The 15458-nt window shown below is 41.5% G+C and overlaps 1 protein-coding gene across 1 annotated transcript; it reads left to right on the top strand.

Moving 5' to 3' along the window:
* The first annotated feature begins 2320 nt into the window (after window positions 1-2320).
* Window positions 2321-15157, top strand: DYNLRB2 (dynein light chain roadblock-type 2). Its single transcript, XM_044434320.1, has 4 exons — window positions 2321-2416; window positions 4452-4527; window positions 13939-14106; window positions 14887-15157. The coding sequence occupies exons 1-4, from the start codon at window positions 2414-2416 to the stop codon at window positions 14928-14930; spliced, it is 291 nt and encodes a 96-aa protein (XP_044290255.1). The 5' UTR covers window positions 2321-2413; the 3' UTR covers window positions 14931-15157.
* Window positions 15158-15458: the final 301 nt, after the last annotated feature.

A 15458-nucleotide genomic window follows, 5' to 3' on the forward strand; every position in this document is an offset into this window, starting at 1 on the left:
CACTGATTAGATGGGCTACAAAAGTTTTAAATAAATAAATAAATAATACCTCGTCCAACTCTGAATTCTAGTGCCAGCTCCTGGGGCTACTTCACACAAGCTCTCAAGCATGGTGCCCTTTCTGCTTGTCAACCATCACTGCTGTACCACCCACAGTGCAATCCTGAAGCCTCCCCAACCTCCCCCTGCAAAGTGCTGTCATTGAACAGGTAATTAAGCCCTTCTATTAAAAGATGCTGAGCAGGAGGACAAGGAGGCAAAGAGCACCTCCACTCGCTCCCTCTGCCCTGCCCTGAGTTCAGAGCTTCTGTTTATCGAAGACTCAGTCCCTAGTGCTGCACCCTAATAAGCTCAGTTGTTACAATGGAGAACCACATGCAACGCTCATAAATTGCATCCAGTTATAGCAAGATCCAACTTTCACAGTTGAAAGCTGGATCATAAGAAAGGCTGAGTGCTGAAGAACTGAGGGCTTTGAATTGTGGTGCTGGAGGAGACTCCTGCGAGTCCCTTGGACCGCAAGGCGATCTAACCGGTCAGTCCTAGAGGAGATCAATCCTGACTGCTCTTTAGAAGGCCAGATACTGAAGATGAAACTCAAATACTTTGGCCACCAAATGAGGAGGAAGGACTCACTGGAGAAGATCCTAATGCTGGGAACAATTGACGGCAAAAGAAGAAGGGGACGGCAGAGGATGAGGTGGCTGGATGGAGTCACTGAAGCAGTCGGTGTGAGTTTGACTGGACTCCAGGGGATGGTGGGGGACAGGAAGGCCTGGAGGAATGCTGTCCATGGGGTTGCGATGAGTCGGACCCGACTTCGCGACTAGCAACAACAACAGCAAGATCCAAAACAAATAATATCCACTATATTAATTTTACTTCATTTTTCTTCTAGTTTAAATTTATGGTATGTATATTGTTTTATTTTGTAACTGTACTTTGTTGTTTTAAGTTTCACTTTATGCACTGCTCAGAGCTTGAGGTATTGGGTTAGCATGTAAATGTAATAAATATATAATAATCCCATTGATTATTTGAGTAGACATGTATAAAATCAATGGAAGAAATGTCTCTTTTAAAATATAATAAAGGGGAAACTATTGTGCTACTATTACTAGTTCATTAATTGCTAATACACACACACGTGCACAATAATTTCTGACTAAGGCTAATGATTTGGAAGCAAATGGAAAAACAAAACTATAGGCTGCTATGAAATTTCCAAAATGGAAAATTGTCTAAAGAAAATGAAGATCATCAAAACTGAAGCAATTTTACATATAACTGGGCATTATTCATGGAATATCCTGTCAAATGAATTTACACCAAACCACAATTTAGTTTGAAGATCAATGAACATATTTAACATCTAAAATGAATTATTTATTTAAAACATTTATATGCCGTCCTTTACAATGCCTCAGGACGGTTTACAACATTAAATCCAACAAGCAATAAAAAAATCAATAAAGCAATACAATAAATAGAATTTAAAAAATAATCAGTAAAAATACCATCTTTTTTAAAAAAAGAACCAGGGTTAACTTCTAAGTGCGTGTGTGTGTGTGTGCAAGCAAGTTCAGTTCTGATGCACCTAGAGATGCTGTGGTGCTCCAGGCATCATTCAAATGTTTGAAATCATAAATAAATAAAACCAAAATTCCTGGGGCAGGGAATGGCACATGGCCTATGGTATGTCTTCCCTGTGCCACTCACTACTTTGCCCTTGATTTAGTTAAAATGGAAATAAAAATGTAATACTAGAAAACTGAAGTCCACCTGCCCCTGCTTAAGTATATTGTGCACATCTGCTATAAACAAACATCTTCCAGGTATAACCTCGAAGCCTCAAGTTCTTGTCACGCACCCTCTATAAAAAATATTTAAATAGATTCTGGAAGCCTCCGTACACCCACTTGAATCTGTTGTGTAAATGCTTGCACAGTTATACAGCGGACTTAAATAACAAGGGCTTATTTTTAACCAGGTCATGGGACGGTATTTGGACACGCGCTTGCCCCGTGCAAAGGCTCCGCTGATCCCTCTCCAACCACACTAGAATCCACAGTGCTCAGCTTTTAAGGCTTTTAGGGCAGAATTAGCCAGGGAAAAAAGGCGTGCAGCTCCCGGCATCAATTGTGGGAATTGCAGGGCGGTGCACACAGGCACAGGGCTGCAACCTGCATGTGTGCAATCCATGACACACGTAACGCAGGGCCACGAGACGCCAGTGCGCGCTGGCCGCCCGCACAGGATGCGTGCATGAGTGAGTGACAGCGCGAGGCGAAACACGGCCCGAACACACCCCGCCCCTCTGTCCTCACTTCCTGGGCCCGCCTCTTTCTCCCGGCGCTTCCGGCACGCGTTCCTTAGCAACGGCGGCCTACGCCAGCGCGTCGGTGGCGGAGTCATGGTAATCGGGGGTCGCGGCAGAGAGGACAGACGGGGCTCGGGGTGGCGGGGGGGTGACAGAGACGAGGACGAGGAGGTGCCCCACCGCCGCGGGGCCTTGGCGCGGGGAACTCGGGGAGATGCCGCGGGTGGCCGCATTGCGAGGCAGGGCCCAGGGAGAGGGGAGGAGGCGCGCCGAGGCCGGCTGGTGGTCCGTGGTGCTGAACTCGATCCCCGCAAGGGGTTCGCGCCGTGCCGCCTCACGGGCGGCTCCTGGGCTTCCCGGGCGCAGCTGCAAAGGACGAGGAGCCTCGCTGAACGGGTGCGGGGCCGCTGGCGGCCCAAGCCCCTGAACCGCAGAACGAGGGTCCCTGTTGGGAGGGAAGCCCTTGGGCTGCCGGTGGGGGAGGAATCCCTACTGAACATGGACGCGCTTGCAGCGGAGTGGATGACAATGCAATCCTCTGGCCAGGCTGCTCTGAAATAATCCTCCCCCTCCCCACTTCGGGACTTTCAAGCAAATGTGCAGAGGCGGCAGCCTCATGGTTTCGCTCTCTGTCAGGAACTGTCCGGTTCGGATCTCACCTCGACCATGACCTCCCCCTGCTGAGTTAGCAGCCGTGCCATCCTATGGCTGGAGGATGCTGGCACTTGTAGCCCTCCTTTCTGTTAAAACTTGCACCCTAAATCTTAACTGTGTGCTGCAGCCTGATCCCTGGTAGGTTTTCTCAGAAGCTTGCTCAATAGGGATTAATAGGAGGGCATCCTTCACTGTAAAGGTATGGGTGTCTGCTCAGAAGTAATTTCGCTTGGGCTTACTGCCAAAACATAAAAAGAGCCACACTGAATCAGACCAAGAGTCTACCATGGTATTTGACAGTGGCCGGTCAGCTGCGTGTGGGTTACCCTTAGGCAAGGTGTGAGTGGAATGGCACCCTCCCTTTTGTATTCCACAGCAACTGGTGTATCGGGCCACACTGCCTTTGATTCTGAAGGCAGCATGTTGCCATAGTAAGCAGGAATAAAGATTATCGCCTCGGTTGATGAGCTTTGACAAAGACTACCTTTGCTGCATTTTCTCCACTAACATGATCTCTCTGCTTTATTAATTTCTAGCCTTCTTGGAGTACCTGCATGAGTAATAATACAACACTACAGCCAAATCCTGTGCATCTTTACTTGGAGCTAAGTCCTATTTTGCTTTGTGGGACTTACCTCCAGGGAACTGTGCATGGGATTGCAGCATTAACTGTTGAGAATGTAATAGCTATATAAAAGGACACCATTTAGCCTTGTTTTATTTTTAACATTAGTTACTGAAAACTCCTAGCAGTTACTATATAATGTAGTGGTTCCTTTGCTCATTGATATTTGGCCTTGTAAAACATTATGAATGGAAAGAATGCCATAGGGAAACCTATCTCAATGTGTGTGTTCTTACAACCTGAAAGGTTACTTTTGAAAGGTCTGCTGTCTCCCATAAATTGCATTATGGAGAATTTTTCATGAACTAACTATGAGCACTATAATTTTTTCAGACAGGAGAAGCAAGCAGAAGTTCTTTTCTTGCTTAGGTGAAACAACAGCATGAAGTTAGGTGGGATACATTACTTCCTGTGAGAAAAAGTTCCCTTTTAATGGGCAGCAGGAACCTCCACTATGTATGTGGAAGGGAGTTGGGAGAATGCAGCATGCAGTTGTCCCAGCCCTTTTCCTATTTAAGGGAAGTAGAAATGCCATTCTAAGTTGACATTAAAAGCATGCTCTGCCTGAGTGTCCCCATTCATTTAAGACACACATTATACTCCACATCACAATGTCTTCAGTGTGGTTCCATAGTTCCAAATGTTTTTCTGCAGCAAGAGTCAAACCATTACATAATCCTTGGAACTGCTCATCTGTTTTACCAAGTGCTTCTTTGCTGCTGTTCAGTGGTGAACTCTGTATTATGCAGCTAGAGACCAAAGCCAGGAGAGAGAATGGAGAGAAATGCATGAGCTGCTGTTGCACAATTTGTATTCATGTTTTGTACTTTAGTGAATGTGTTTCTTTTACAGGCAGAGGTAGAGGAAACTTTAAAGAGGATTCAAAGCCATAAAGGAGTTATTGGAACTATTGTTGTAAATGCAGAAGGTGGGTTTCTATCCTTATGTATGTCATAAAATATACTCAGTATGTTTTACAAACAGGTTCCATTTGGATTTTTTATATTTTGCATTGCCTTTAAAACTAGGAAAATAAGTCAAGGGGAATTGTTAATCTTGTATTCTTAAATAATATGAATGCTGAACAGGTTAAGCTGCAAACTAGGAATGTGAATCAAAATTGTATTATATTATCTAAGTTAAGGATGAGTGTGCATAATATTCAACTTAGCAGTGATGTCATATTGACAGTATGTTGTCCTGGGAAGCCATTATTTTGTGATAGAAAACCACCTTGAAGTCATGCTATAGCCAAGTATAGCAACCAGTAATTTAAAGCCCTCCTAGCCTGCAGAACACTGCCTTCCCAATAACAGCAAACAATACCAAATTAGATGGCGTGATAGTCTTATAAAATCGTCTCTTCCAAAAACTATTATGTAAGTATAACATATGAGCAGGCTTTTCCCGGTATCCACATACATAGACATAGAATGTCAAGATGTAAAAATCCTTGGTTTCTGGCATTTCAGCATCTTCATTGTTTGTCATTCTGCAGCTTTTTCAAACATTTAACAACTATGATGGAGAGACAATTATTTTAATAAATGATCCCTGTAATTACCTTAATTTAACTAATACTGTAGGCAACGGTTGGGCAGAAAGTATATTTTGGAGTGATTTGCAGAATTTTTAAAAATAAACATAATAATAAATTTTCTTTGGTCACATTACAAAATGCTAAGAATATACACACAGTATAGAAAATACTTATAAATAGCACAATAAAATTAATATAAAACCTATAAAAATATTAGCATTCAAAATCTATATATTTAATTCTAAATATGTTTGCCTGGTGCTGAGAAGGTAACTGTGAATATATCAGGCAAAGCTTGGAGAGCAGGATCCACAGGTGGGACACCACAACTAAAAAGCCCCCTTCTCTGATGGCGTAGCTTCCTTTGTAACTGGGATGGGGGTGTCTTTTTGGACTCTTTGAAGTGTGCAATACTTGTCACTGTGAAGCTGGAAAGAATGGCATATTGTATCACTGATTTTGCCTGGTGGAATCCAGTTCTTTTAAAAATATTTTTAAAGATAGTTAAATAGCATGGGCTCCTTTTCAGTGAAAACCTTGTTAGCACAAAAGCTGCACAAAATGTTGTGGCAACAATGTATTTGTTTTTAGTGTTTTGCAGAGGAATTCACATGCATCCCTTTGACTTTTCCACATTTTGTTGTTCCAAGCTGAAATTGATAGGGATTTAATTGACATTGTTGGCACTTGCTATACACAAGACTCAACAATGTGAAGGTGTAAAATATTTTTATTGTGGCACTCTGATGCAACATACTGTCTCCGGAAGTCACCCACTGGAATTCATTGAATGGAGGCCACCTATGCGTAATTCCAGTGCTACATGATCTTAGATTGAATGTGCCTATTTCTGGAAAACCCCAGAGTTTTTCAGCATATTGAATCATGAAGATCAAGTAGCTATCAAGATAGCTTTGGGATAAAGTGCAAAGGCACCAATTGAGGATGGGTTATATATAAATAAATATATCAGATTACAAATTAGCATCTTCCAGAGCACTACTAAATTAGTTGTTACAAAATGGAAAGAAATGGCTAAATGGCAGCTCAGTCTAGAGAAGGCTATCTACCAAAATTTAGTAACCAGATAAGGAAAATATTAGTCATAGGAGTTGGCTGTGGAAGTTGGACCATAAAGTAGGCTGAGCGCAGAAGAATTGAGGCCTTTGAATTCTGGTGCTGGAGGAGACTCCTGCGAGTCCCTTGGACCGCAAGGCGATCAAACCGGTCAGTCCTAGAGGAGATCAACCCTGACTGCTCTTTAGAAGGCCAGATACTGAAGATGAAACTCAAAGACTTTGACCACCTAATAAGGAAGGACTCCCTGGAGAAGACCCTGATGCTGGGAATGATGGAAGGCAAAAGAAGTGGATGGCAGAGGGTGAGGTGGCTAGATGGAGTCACTGAGGCAGTGGGTGTGGGCTTGGGTGGACTCTGGGGGATGGTGGAGGACAGGAGAGCCTGGAGGAATGTTGTCCATGGAGTCGTGATTGGTCGGGTATGACTTTGTATCTAAACAAAACAAAAAGTCATAGGATAAACTAAACAGCCAATGGTAACTCTGAAGGAGCTGCAGAGAAGGAGAGCTGATAAGGGAGAAACCATCCATAGGACATTTATTATCCAGACACTTCACAAAGCTGGACTTTATGGAAGAATGGTTAGAAGAAAGCCATTGCTAAAACAAACACATCTCAAAGCCCAAAAGGCATGTCAAAGAAACAGCAAACCTGTAGAAATGATTTTCTATGTCTGGATGAGAACAAAATGAAACTTTTGACCTTGCTGTATGTGACACAAAACAACAATACTCATTGCTCTGAGGATGCCATTCCCATGGTGGTGGCATCAAGTCATGGGAATGCTTTGCTCAGCTGGGACTGGAACACTGTTCAGGATTGTGGACACGATGGATGCAACCAAATACAGGGCAATTGTAGAGGAAAGCCTTTTTCAGTCTTCCAAGGACTGGGGAAGAAGTTCAGCCTCCAGCAGGACAATATTCCTGAACTAACACTGGAATCTGAATGTCTTAGGGTGGCCCAGTACAAACCTAGTCTTCATCCTGATTAAGATTCTGTGGCAAAACGTGGGAGTTGCTGTTCACCAGTGGTCCCCATCCAACCTGACAGAGCCAGAATACTTTTGCCAGAAGGGAACAGGCAAACAGTGTAAGATTCAAATGTGCAAATGTGACAGAGACTTAACTAATAAGACTTGAAGCTGTATTTGCTGCCAAAGGTGCTTCCACCAAGCATTCATTCAGCGGATGAATACTTACACAAGTGCCGCTTTGTTTTATTTCTTAATTTTCGTGCAACGGTAAAAGTATTTCACACTACCACAGTATTGAGCAAGTTATGTTTATTAAGAGGTGGAAACGATTCCAAGTTGAACTACAACAAAGTGTGGACAAGTCAATGAGGAGAATATTTGTGCAAAGCACTTTTTATTTTCGTTAATATGGTAATGGGAGAGGTGCACCAACAAGAGCAACAGTGCAAACATCCTTCCTCCTCCCCCGTGCTTTCCGAATTAGACTGATGAAAAGGAGCAAGATTTGTGAGGAGGGAAAATCGTTAATACATTTTAGTGTGAAAAGGTACCGAATTCTGGTACCGAAAATAAACCCTTACTTGAGCATTCTACAGCTTTAACTCCTCAGTTGCCTTTCAGACCTCTAATTGGTGGATCTTGTTTGTTACATTTGTATCCTGCCTTTCCAGCAAATAATGTTCCAGCTAGCAAACTCTGCTCAAGGTGACTTGGGGTTTTAGGAGGTTTTTTTTTTTAAACTTCCCAGTGAGCTGAAGTCTGCTCATTCTTGCTATAAACAATATTGCAATGCCTTAGATTGACAAGGAAGCATCTACACCCTGGCCCCCATCATCCAGTTTTTCAATTTTTAAGTAAGCCTTTTTGGGTGGGAGTTGATTTACACACCTTTCTCCAAGCATATAATGCTGTTAAGATCCTATCAAACATAGTTAAAGAGTAAAACAAATTCCTGAGGCAATTACATAACAGTGAGGTCTTAATCTAAAATAGCCTGCAGTTGGGTTAATTTTAGCAATGGATGTGGTCTGTTGCATTTGGCAGACTCATATGTTTAAGCTGAAACATTGCCCAGACTGATGCTGTAGTCAGTACCAAATAACGAATCAGTTACTCTGGGAGGTTTATTAGAACAGCTCTCAGAAACACATGCGTGTGTGTCAGACCACAAGAGAGGAAGTCTCAAGCGTCTTCATCCAGCAGATGGTCTGCCAGAAATTTATACATAACAGAAAACATTAAAAGCGTAACTAAACACACAATACTCTTCCCAAGTTCTCCATCCTGCTTTTTTCTTATCATCAAACCTTGTCTACTAAGAGCAACAATTGCTTATCTGAAAAGCAGAGGTCAAAAGTATTTAGTCACAGACAAACTTCCGACTTCTGTTCTCTGAATACTAGCTTCTTCTATACTGTTTCTGATTTAATGCCTTTCCTGTACCAGTTCTTGTCACTGCTCTTCACCCGTGCAGAAATCCTACTTCAAAGTGAATTTACAGTTTGACCTCAAAACCTAAGACCAATTTTGTTTCATCTGTAAAAGTTGCCAACATGAACAGGTTATTGTTTTTAGTCAGAAATATCTCTTTCCTTCAATGTTAAAGAGCTAATAGTACATTATTCTCAGTGTGGGGGGCTGTGGTCTTGCTTCAGCATCACAAAAGGTAGACTAATTGCTGTGTTACAGTTTGTACTAATTTGTGTAGCTCTGATTTCCATTTTAGTAGTAATATGTTTAAACATTGTTTCCAATTACAGACATTTTATTATCAAATACCAAACATAATCTCTCACCAGAATCAACAACACCATCATAAGATTTGGCTTCCGTCTTTTTATACAAGCTCTTGCATAGTTTTATCTCAATGGTTCATGAAGCACCAATTGTAGGCATGCAGCCAAGTACAGATCCAGTTTCTCTGCTCTCTGGTCTTTAGTGGAAAGCCTTGTTACCGCAGGTGCTTCCTTCCTTGCCTCAGTTGAGGCCGCTACAATGAGGAAAAAATGTTTCTAGAACAACTTTTCTTTCTTTTGAAGCTTATTAACAATGACCACAGTAGAGGTCAGTTGTCTTTGCCAAACAGGATGCTTTGAGAATGTTAAGGCAGCGCTGCCTTAGTCTTATTGCTTCTTGGATCTCTTCTTGGCATCTTGTACCTTAACATTACTAAAGGACTTCTGGATCCCTTGTAGGCAACAGTTTGTCTGGTGGTTGAGCTCCTTGCTTCCTGATGCCAAAGAAAGGTCCAAGCTTGAGTCTGGGAACTTGTTGGCAGCAAGTTCACTAACTGATTTGCAATGAGAAGCATTCATGTACATTTGGAGTTGTCAGGAGGCTCTTCCAATGGGGATCAAGGGATATACATTCACTCATTTAGTTGGATGGAATGACAAGGCTCATCAGGTTCTTTGGAAGATGCAGCACATCCCTGTGGCTGGAAAGCTTTCACACGTTTTGTTAAGGATTTTCAGTAATTTAATATTATTTAATCTGCCAAATGAACACCCCTGAAGAAGCATATTCACTGGGGGAGAAGGAGGAGGTATCATTGAAAGTTTATTTCATGCTCACTGAAGCTTCTTGTGAAGCATTTGACCATTTCAGCACTGTTCCAGCATAAATCCTTTTAAACTTATTTTTACAAGTTGTGTTTTGTTGTGCTACAATCACTGCTGATTCAAGGTGATAAAGACAATGGACATTTTGCTGAATTTGGAGTGCATCACAAACTTGCTACATAATTTTCTAGAGAAATTTGTCTCCCTGGTTGAGTTTATGAATACTGAGAAAGCCAGTGCAATATAGTGGTTAAAAGTATGGGGCTGGGCCTCAGGGGATCTAGCTTCTAATTCCCTCTCAGCCATGGAACTAACTGGGTGACTTTGAGCCAGTGACAAATTGTCAGCAAAACCCACCTCACAAGGTTGTTAGTGTGAGGACAAGATTGAGAGGAGGAGGTGAATTGTGTAAGCCCCTTTGAGTTCCTTTTAGGAAAAAAAGCAGGACATGTATAGAAAAAATTAACAAATCTGAACAGTAAGTTTCACCATAATTTCTTGCCTACAGTGATAGTACTTGCCTTTGCACATAAGTATAAAGATGTTTCAACTCATCCTGAACACAGGCAAACCCAAATGATGTTGGGTCTAAGTCGTCTTAAGTATGGGACGTTACAGAAAAGTTTTAAATAAAATAAAAGATCACATATTTAAATAAATAACACTTGGTCAATTGGATAAAATAAATCTGAATGTTCATAAAAGAACCCCGGGGGGGGGGGGTACACTGCCGTTTTTGTCTTTGCATATCGCCCACATTCCAGGACTGACAAATTGGGCCCACACAATAGTGCTGGACAATAGTGTTGGACCATATAAGAAAATGTGGTGCCAGTTAATTTCACAGCTTTAATTATTGCATGCTTTTAAAACATGACCTATCTCATAATATGCATGGGGTAGGTGTGGGAATTAGGATCTTGGCATAATCAGGTGGCCACCCCGACTCTTCCAATTTCCATCCTGGTACAGAACACACCCCATCAGATTCCAGAATTCTTTTTCTGAATTTGGGCCTGATATTGTATATCAGCAACATCTTGCAATATTGCTATTGGAAACCAACTTCCTGTTTGAAAAACAGCAAAACAGTAGCCTGGGAAATAGAAACCACTGCAGATTTGGTAATTTATATCAAATTGGTGATTTCTGAGTCCACCCCAGAATATTTAATTAGAGCTGAAGCAGGTACATCTAGAAATTTCCCTTTTGCTCTAAAATAAGCAATTCACAGCTTATTTCCCTATTCCCTTTTCCTCTATCACTGTGAAATAAGCAGTCTAACAAAAGAAAGACTTCTTAAATTCTCTTTGGAGGAGCAGATACTATCTATGCACAGAAAGTTTTGATTGGAAAAACTGAACCATCCCAAATTTCAGATTCTCTGATACTAAATCCAGTGTTGAAAGCTAGCTGCTACATCTTTTATCAAAACAGTACTTGATATAGGAGTACAAGCGCAAACTGATAAAACTGCTGTTCCATCATTAAAAACATGAGAATGATTAGCTAACACAAAGCATATGAGAAATATTTGTCAGTCCTTGTGAAAATGGAATATCAGAAAGTCTTCACATACCTAAGGTATGAATATATGGATACTACAGTGAAATGGTATCCAGGAAAAGATAGGCTTTGTCTGGAGAACCAATTCTTGAGGTTTTGGCTCATTATGTACTTGAGTGTATGATATCTAGAGATAAAAGAAAAAGGTGCATAGAATCTCTCTTGAAACAAATACAAGGATGCATAGGAGGAACTGAGTTGCTTACTACAATCATCCAACCAATATGTGGTACAGAGGGTTGCAATATTTGCTGTGAAAACCACTAGATATAAGCAGGGCTTTTTTGTCATTGAACGCCCCGGAAAAGCATTCCGGCACCTTTTTTTCCAATGGATTTTACGAAGTGATTTTGAATCGCCTGTCGGCATAGCAGGTCAGCAGCAAACATCATTAACAAAGTGCCTGCGGGCTGCTTTTGTGTCCGCGCCGCCCAGCTTGGGACACTGTTCGGCTTGGGATTGGTGTGTGTGGTTGCGCGCTGAGTGTTTACTGCCGGTGGCGACGTGAGTTCCGGCACCTTTTTTTTTACAAAAACACTGGATATAGGCAAATATGTTGTTGCTTTAATTAAGATTCAGCTATGTGAAGGTAAAAGGGTTGATACTAAATATCTCACATGCTACATGCCATAGTATTGCTGCTAACGCACCATATTTTAATGAAACTTATGTAATGGTATCTCTCTCTCACATGGTTGTATATAAGTTGTAAAATAGCATTTGCAGTGATCTTCTGATTGAGCAATAAACTACTTAATCTTATTCTTACCTCCGTCTCTTCCTTTCTACGTTCTCAGTTGCCTTCCAAATTCTAAATCTGTAAGAACATCTTCTTTACCCTTTATTATCATCACTGCAAAATGACGAGCAACACTTCCACTGTCTACTGCATTCTTTGACTCCTGTATTAACCCATTATCATCAGGTACTTTCTCACTTTCAGAATCAGTCCTTACACAAGGCGTACACAGTGCAGATGCTGGAACATCTTGTATCCCTGAATGCTGCACCAAAAACTTGCTTCATCTTTCCATTTATTCAGCCAGACATTCACCTTCCTTCTGTTTACATGCCTGAATCTTTGCCCAACACCTGTGCCCACTCAAAACCATTTGATCCTGGCTTCCTCTGTTCATCTCTTCAGTATCCTGAAAGAGAAAGATTCCTGTTGTATAATACTGACCAGTCTAGTTATTTGTCTTAGTTAAGGATTCAGTGGAGAAGATTCTCAACAAGTTCAAAAGTCCAGTTTATCTTCATTCTATGTTTCTTTCTGCACCAACTATTGTGTCTGTGGATGGAACTACCCCCAGTTTTTCTTAGGGTACCTGTACTGATGGACCCACCATCAAGGGATCCATAGGTTTTCTTTTCCCTGCGATGTTCCCACTATCAGTGTGCCTTTCATATTCATTTTTCCTGTTAGATGTTTTGCTTAGTTCTTGCCAGCTGCTGGCAGTCCCTCAGTCCTGAACTCATCCCCCTTGGAAGAGTTTAAGTAGGCCTGTCTCCCCTTTTGGTTGGTGCATGAGCATTAACTTACTGCAGCATTCAGAGATCCCATTGCTACCACCAAATTGTGAAACTTTAAAGAAAACTGTAGTCCACTGAAAGAAAAAGTTGCAATCCAGACTTATGAATGTTAAAAGATCATAGGGAGAGGTCCCTGACCAACTAGCTCATCAGCATCACGGAGTGTCAACATAGTTAACAAGGAGCAACTCTTCCTTCTGTTACAGATGCAGCTTTTTATAGATTACATCAGTTACATCTGGTCTCTCCTTGAACACAAAACAAGAAAGAAGGAAGGAACTTGATAACACAAACAGTTATCATATTGCAACTTTTACTGTATCTTATGTCTTGGAATTTCAAAATAATAGCAGTAACAGCGAAAGATTTTTTTTTTCTCCAGAGACTTAATCTTTAGAGTCCATTAAGAAAAACCTTGCCTTGAGTATACTTGGCTGCATGTTAAACAAGTTGCATAGCTTTGGCTAACCTTTTAAGCTGCATTGCTTCCACATTAAGCAAATAGAAGACTAGTAAGGGACATTTGGGGAGAGGACGTTACTCAGTGAAACAGCACGTGCAGCATGGAGAACATCTCATGTACAGTACCAAACATCTCCATTTACAATGATCAGTTGTAACAGGGCTGGGAAAGGTCTTTGTCCTAGAACCTGGAGAGTTGTTGCCAGTGGTGGTAAGCAATCTCTGTTAACAGCAGCCTCACATCACAGCAAGTAACTTAATTATAATACCTTTGCCTTTACTTGTAGTTGCCAATGATCCTAGGCTATTAGATAATGCTGAAAGAGTTGTAGAAAGGCTTTCTATCATTACAACTGATGTATATCTCAGTACATCACACTCCACACCAGGGAGTGTGATGTTTCACACTCAGGTGAAACTAGTTACAGACAGTCTACAGGAGAGAGTGGCTCATGCTTGTTTTAGCTCTCTGTGTGTGTGTGTGTGTGTGTGTGTGTGTGTGTGTGTGTGTGAGAGAGAGAGAGAGAGAGAGAGAGAGAGAGAGATCAGAGGCCTTAAAATGCTAAATTTTAAGTTGACTTTGCCTGTTAAATCCTAAATCAGTCAACTGCTTCCTTTTCAGGCATCCCAATCAGAACAACTCTTGACAACTCCACTACAGTGCAGTATGCAGGCCTTCTTCATCAGCTCACAATGAAAGCAAAGAGCACAGTGAGAGATATTGATCCACAGAATGATCTAACTTTTCTTAGGATTAGATCAAAGAAACATGAAATCATGGTTGCTCCAGGTAATAATTTTGTCTTCAGGTGAAAAAATACTACTTGCTTTCATTTTTCCAAAGCTGCTGCAAAACCTTTGTCTAAAAGCATTCAGTTAGGAAGACACAAGCCTGTGGGATCTGCTCATCTCCATATACTTTAATACTTTAGCAATTAAGGAGGTCTTATTTTGCTGCAGAGGCAGGCAGCAAGGGGTGGAGGGAGGAAGCGGAAAGCATGATGCTGATGGTAATCAATTCACTCCCCCCCCCCCCCGCACAATAGTTTTGTGGTAGAGCATCTGCTTTGCGTGCAAAAGGTACCAGATTCAGTCCCCAGCATCTCTCAGGTATGGCTGGAAAAACTGCCTGAAATTTTGGAGAGAAGTTGCCAGTTAATGTTGGCCAATTCCTGTGAGTCTAAATTTACACACTTTTGTTCTTTAGGGCTGACATGTTATTTGCTGGAAAGTTTCTCCTTGCCTCTCTTCTGCAGAGGCTCTTCTATTCAGTTCAAGCTTAATTGGTTTTCTTTTCCTGCCCCACAGGGCACAGTATTCCTTGGGTGCCTTTCTGGTGGCAGTTGTGGAAGGAAGCAGCACTGGTGGCAGCTCATCAGGTTGTGTCTGCTGCTTATCCCACCCAAGTGTCAGCCTAGAGTCAGATTTCTTTCCATATCTTAGGAATTTAGTATTGAAATTATAATCTCAAATATAATTACAAAATAAATGGGAAAATGAGGAGAAACTGAAATTGAACAAATTGCAGGTGTTTGTCATATCTCTCATGGTTCATTACCTTTTCCTACAGATAAGGAATATCTTCTTATCGTTATCCAGAATCCATGTGAATAGAGCAGCTGCACCAATACATGGGAGCAGGACTACAATTTCTAAATGATTTTTACTTGCTACAGATATATAATTTCCTAACTTTCTACTAAGAAACTTGTCTAGTCATTTGTCAGGAACAAAAACCTTTGAAAGTTGTGTGTACAATCTCATCCCTTGAATTAGCATCTGCATTAATGCAAACCTTTATCCTAAGTGTTTAAAAGACAATAAACTTAAGTGTTAAACCATGTGTTACATTGATTGGAATGTGTGCAGTAAAATAAAAGGCTTCTTTTGAAATAGCTAAATGCATCTTGGAAACTAGAGTGGAAAATAAATTTCCACACCATGTCCATGTGGACTCTCGTAACTGGGGAATGTGGACCTTGTGTGCTAGCGGCCTCATCTCCTAACTGCTGCTGGGGCCCTGCTGTTACCCTTGCCAGGAGCAGAGCCCAGTCCTAGCACTGCTCCCTGCGGATGCCAGTCTCAGTCTAGTATATTAACATGCTGACACCACCGCCCTGGATGGAACCTGAGAAGAGGATT

The sequence above is a fragment of the Varanus komodoensis genome, unplaced genomic scaffold, assembly GCF_004798865.1.
Source record: "Varanus komodoensis strain SLA01 unplaced genomic scaffold, ASM479886v1 scaffold27, whole genome shotgun sequence".
Taxonomy (NCBI): domain Eukaryota; kingdom Metazoa; phylum Chordata; class Lepidosauria; order Squamata; family Varanidae; genus Varanus; species Varanus komodoensis.

Bases quoted from the DNA above. Each gene is read 5' to 3' on its own strand.
- DYNLRB2 (XM_044434320.1), top strand. The intron at 4,528-13,938 runs GTGGGTTTCTAT...CTTCCTTTTCAG, and splicing joins TATTGTTGTAAATGCAGAAG to GCATCCCAATCAGAACAACT. The intron at 14,107-14,886 runs GTAATAATTTTG...CTTTTCCTACAG, and splicing joins TGAAATCATGGTTGCTCCAG to ATAAGGAATATCTTCTTATC.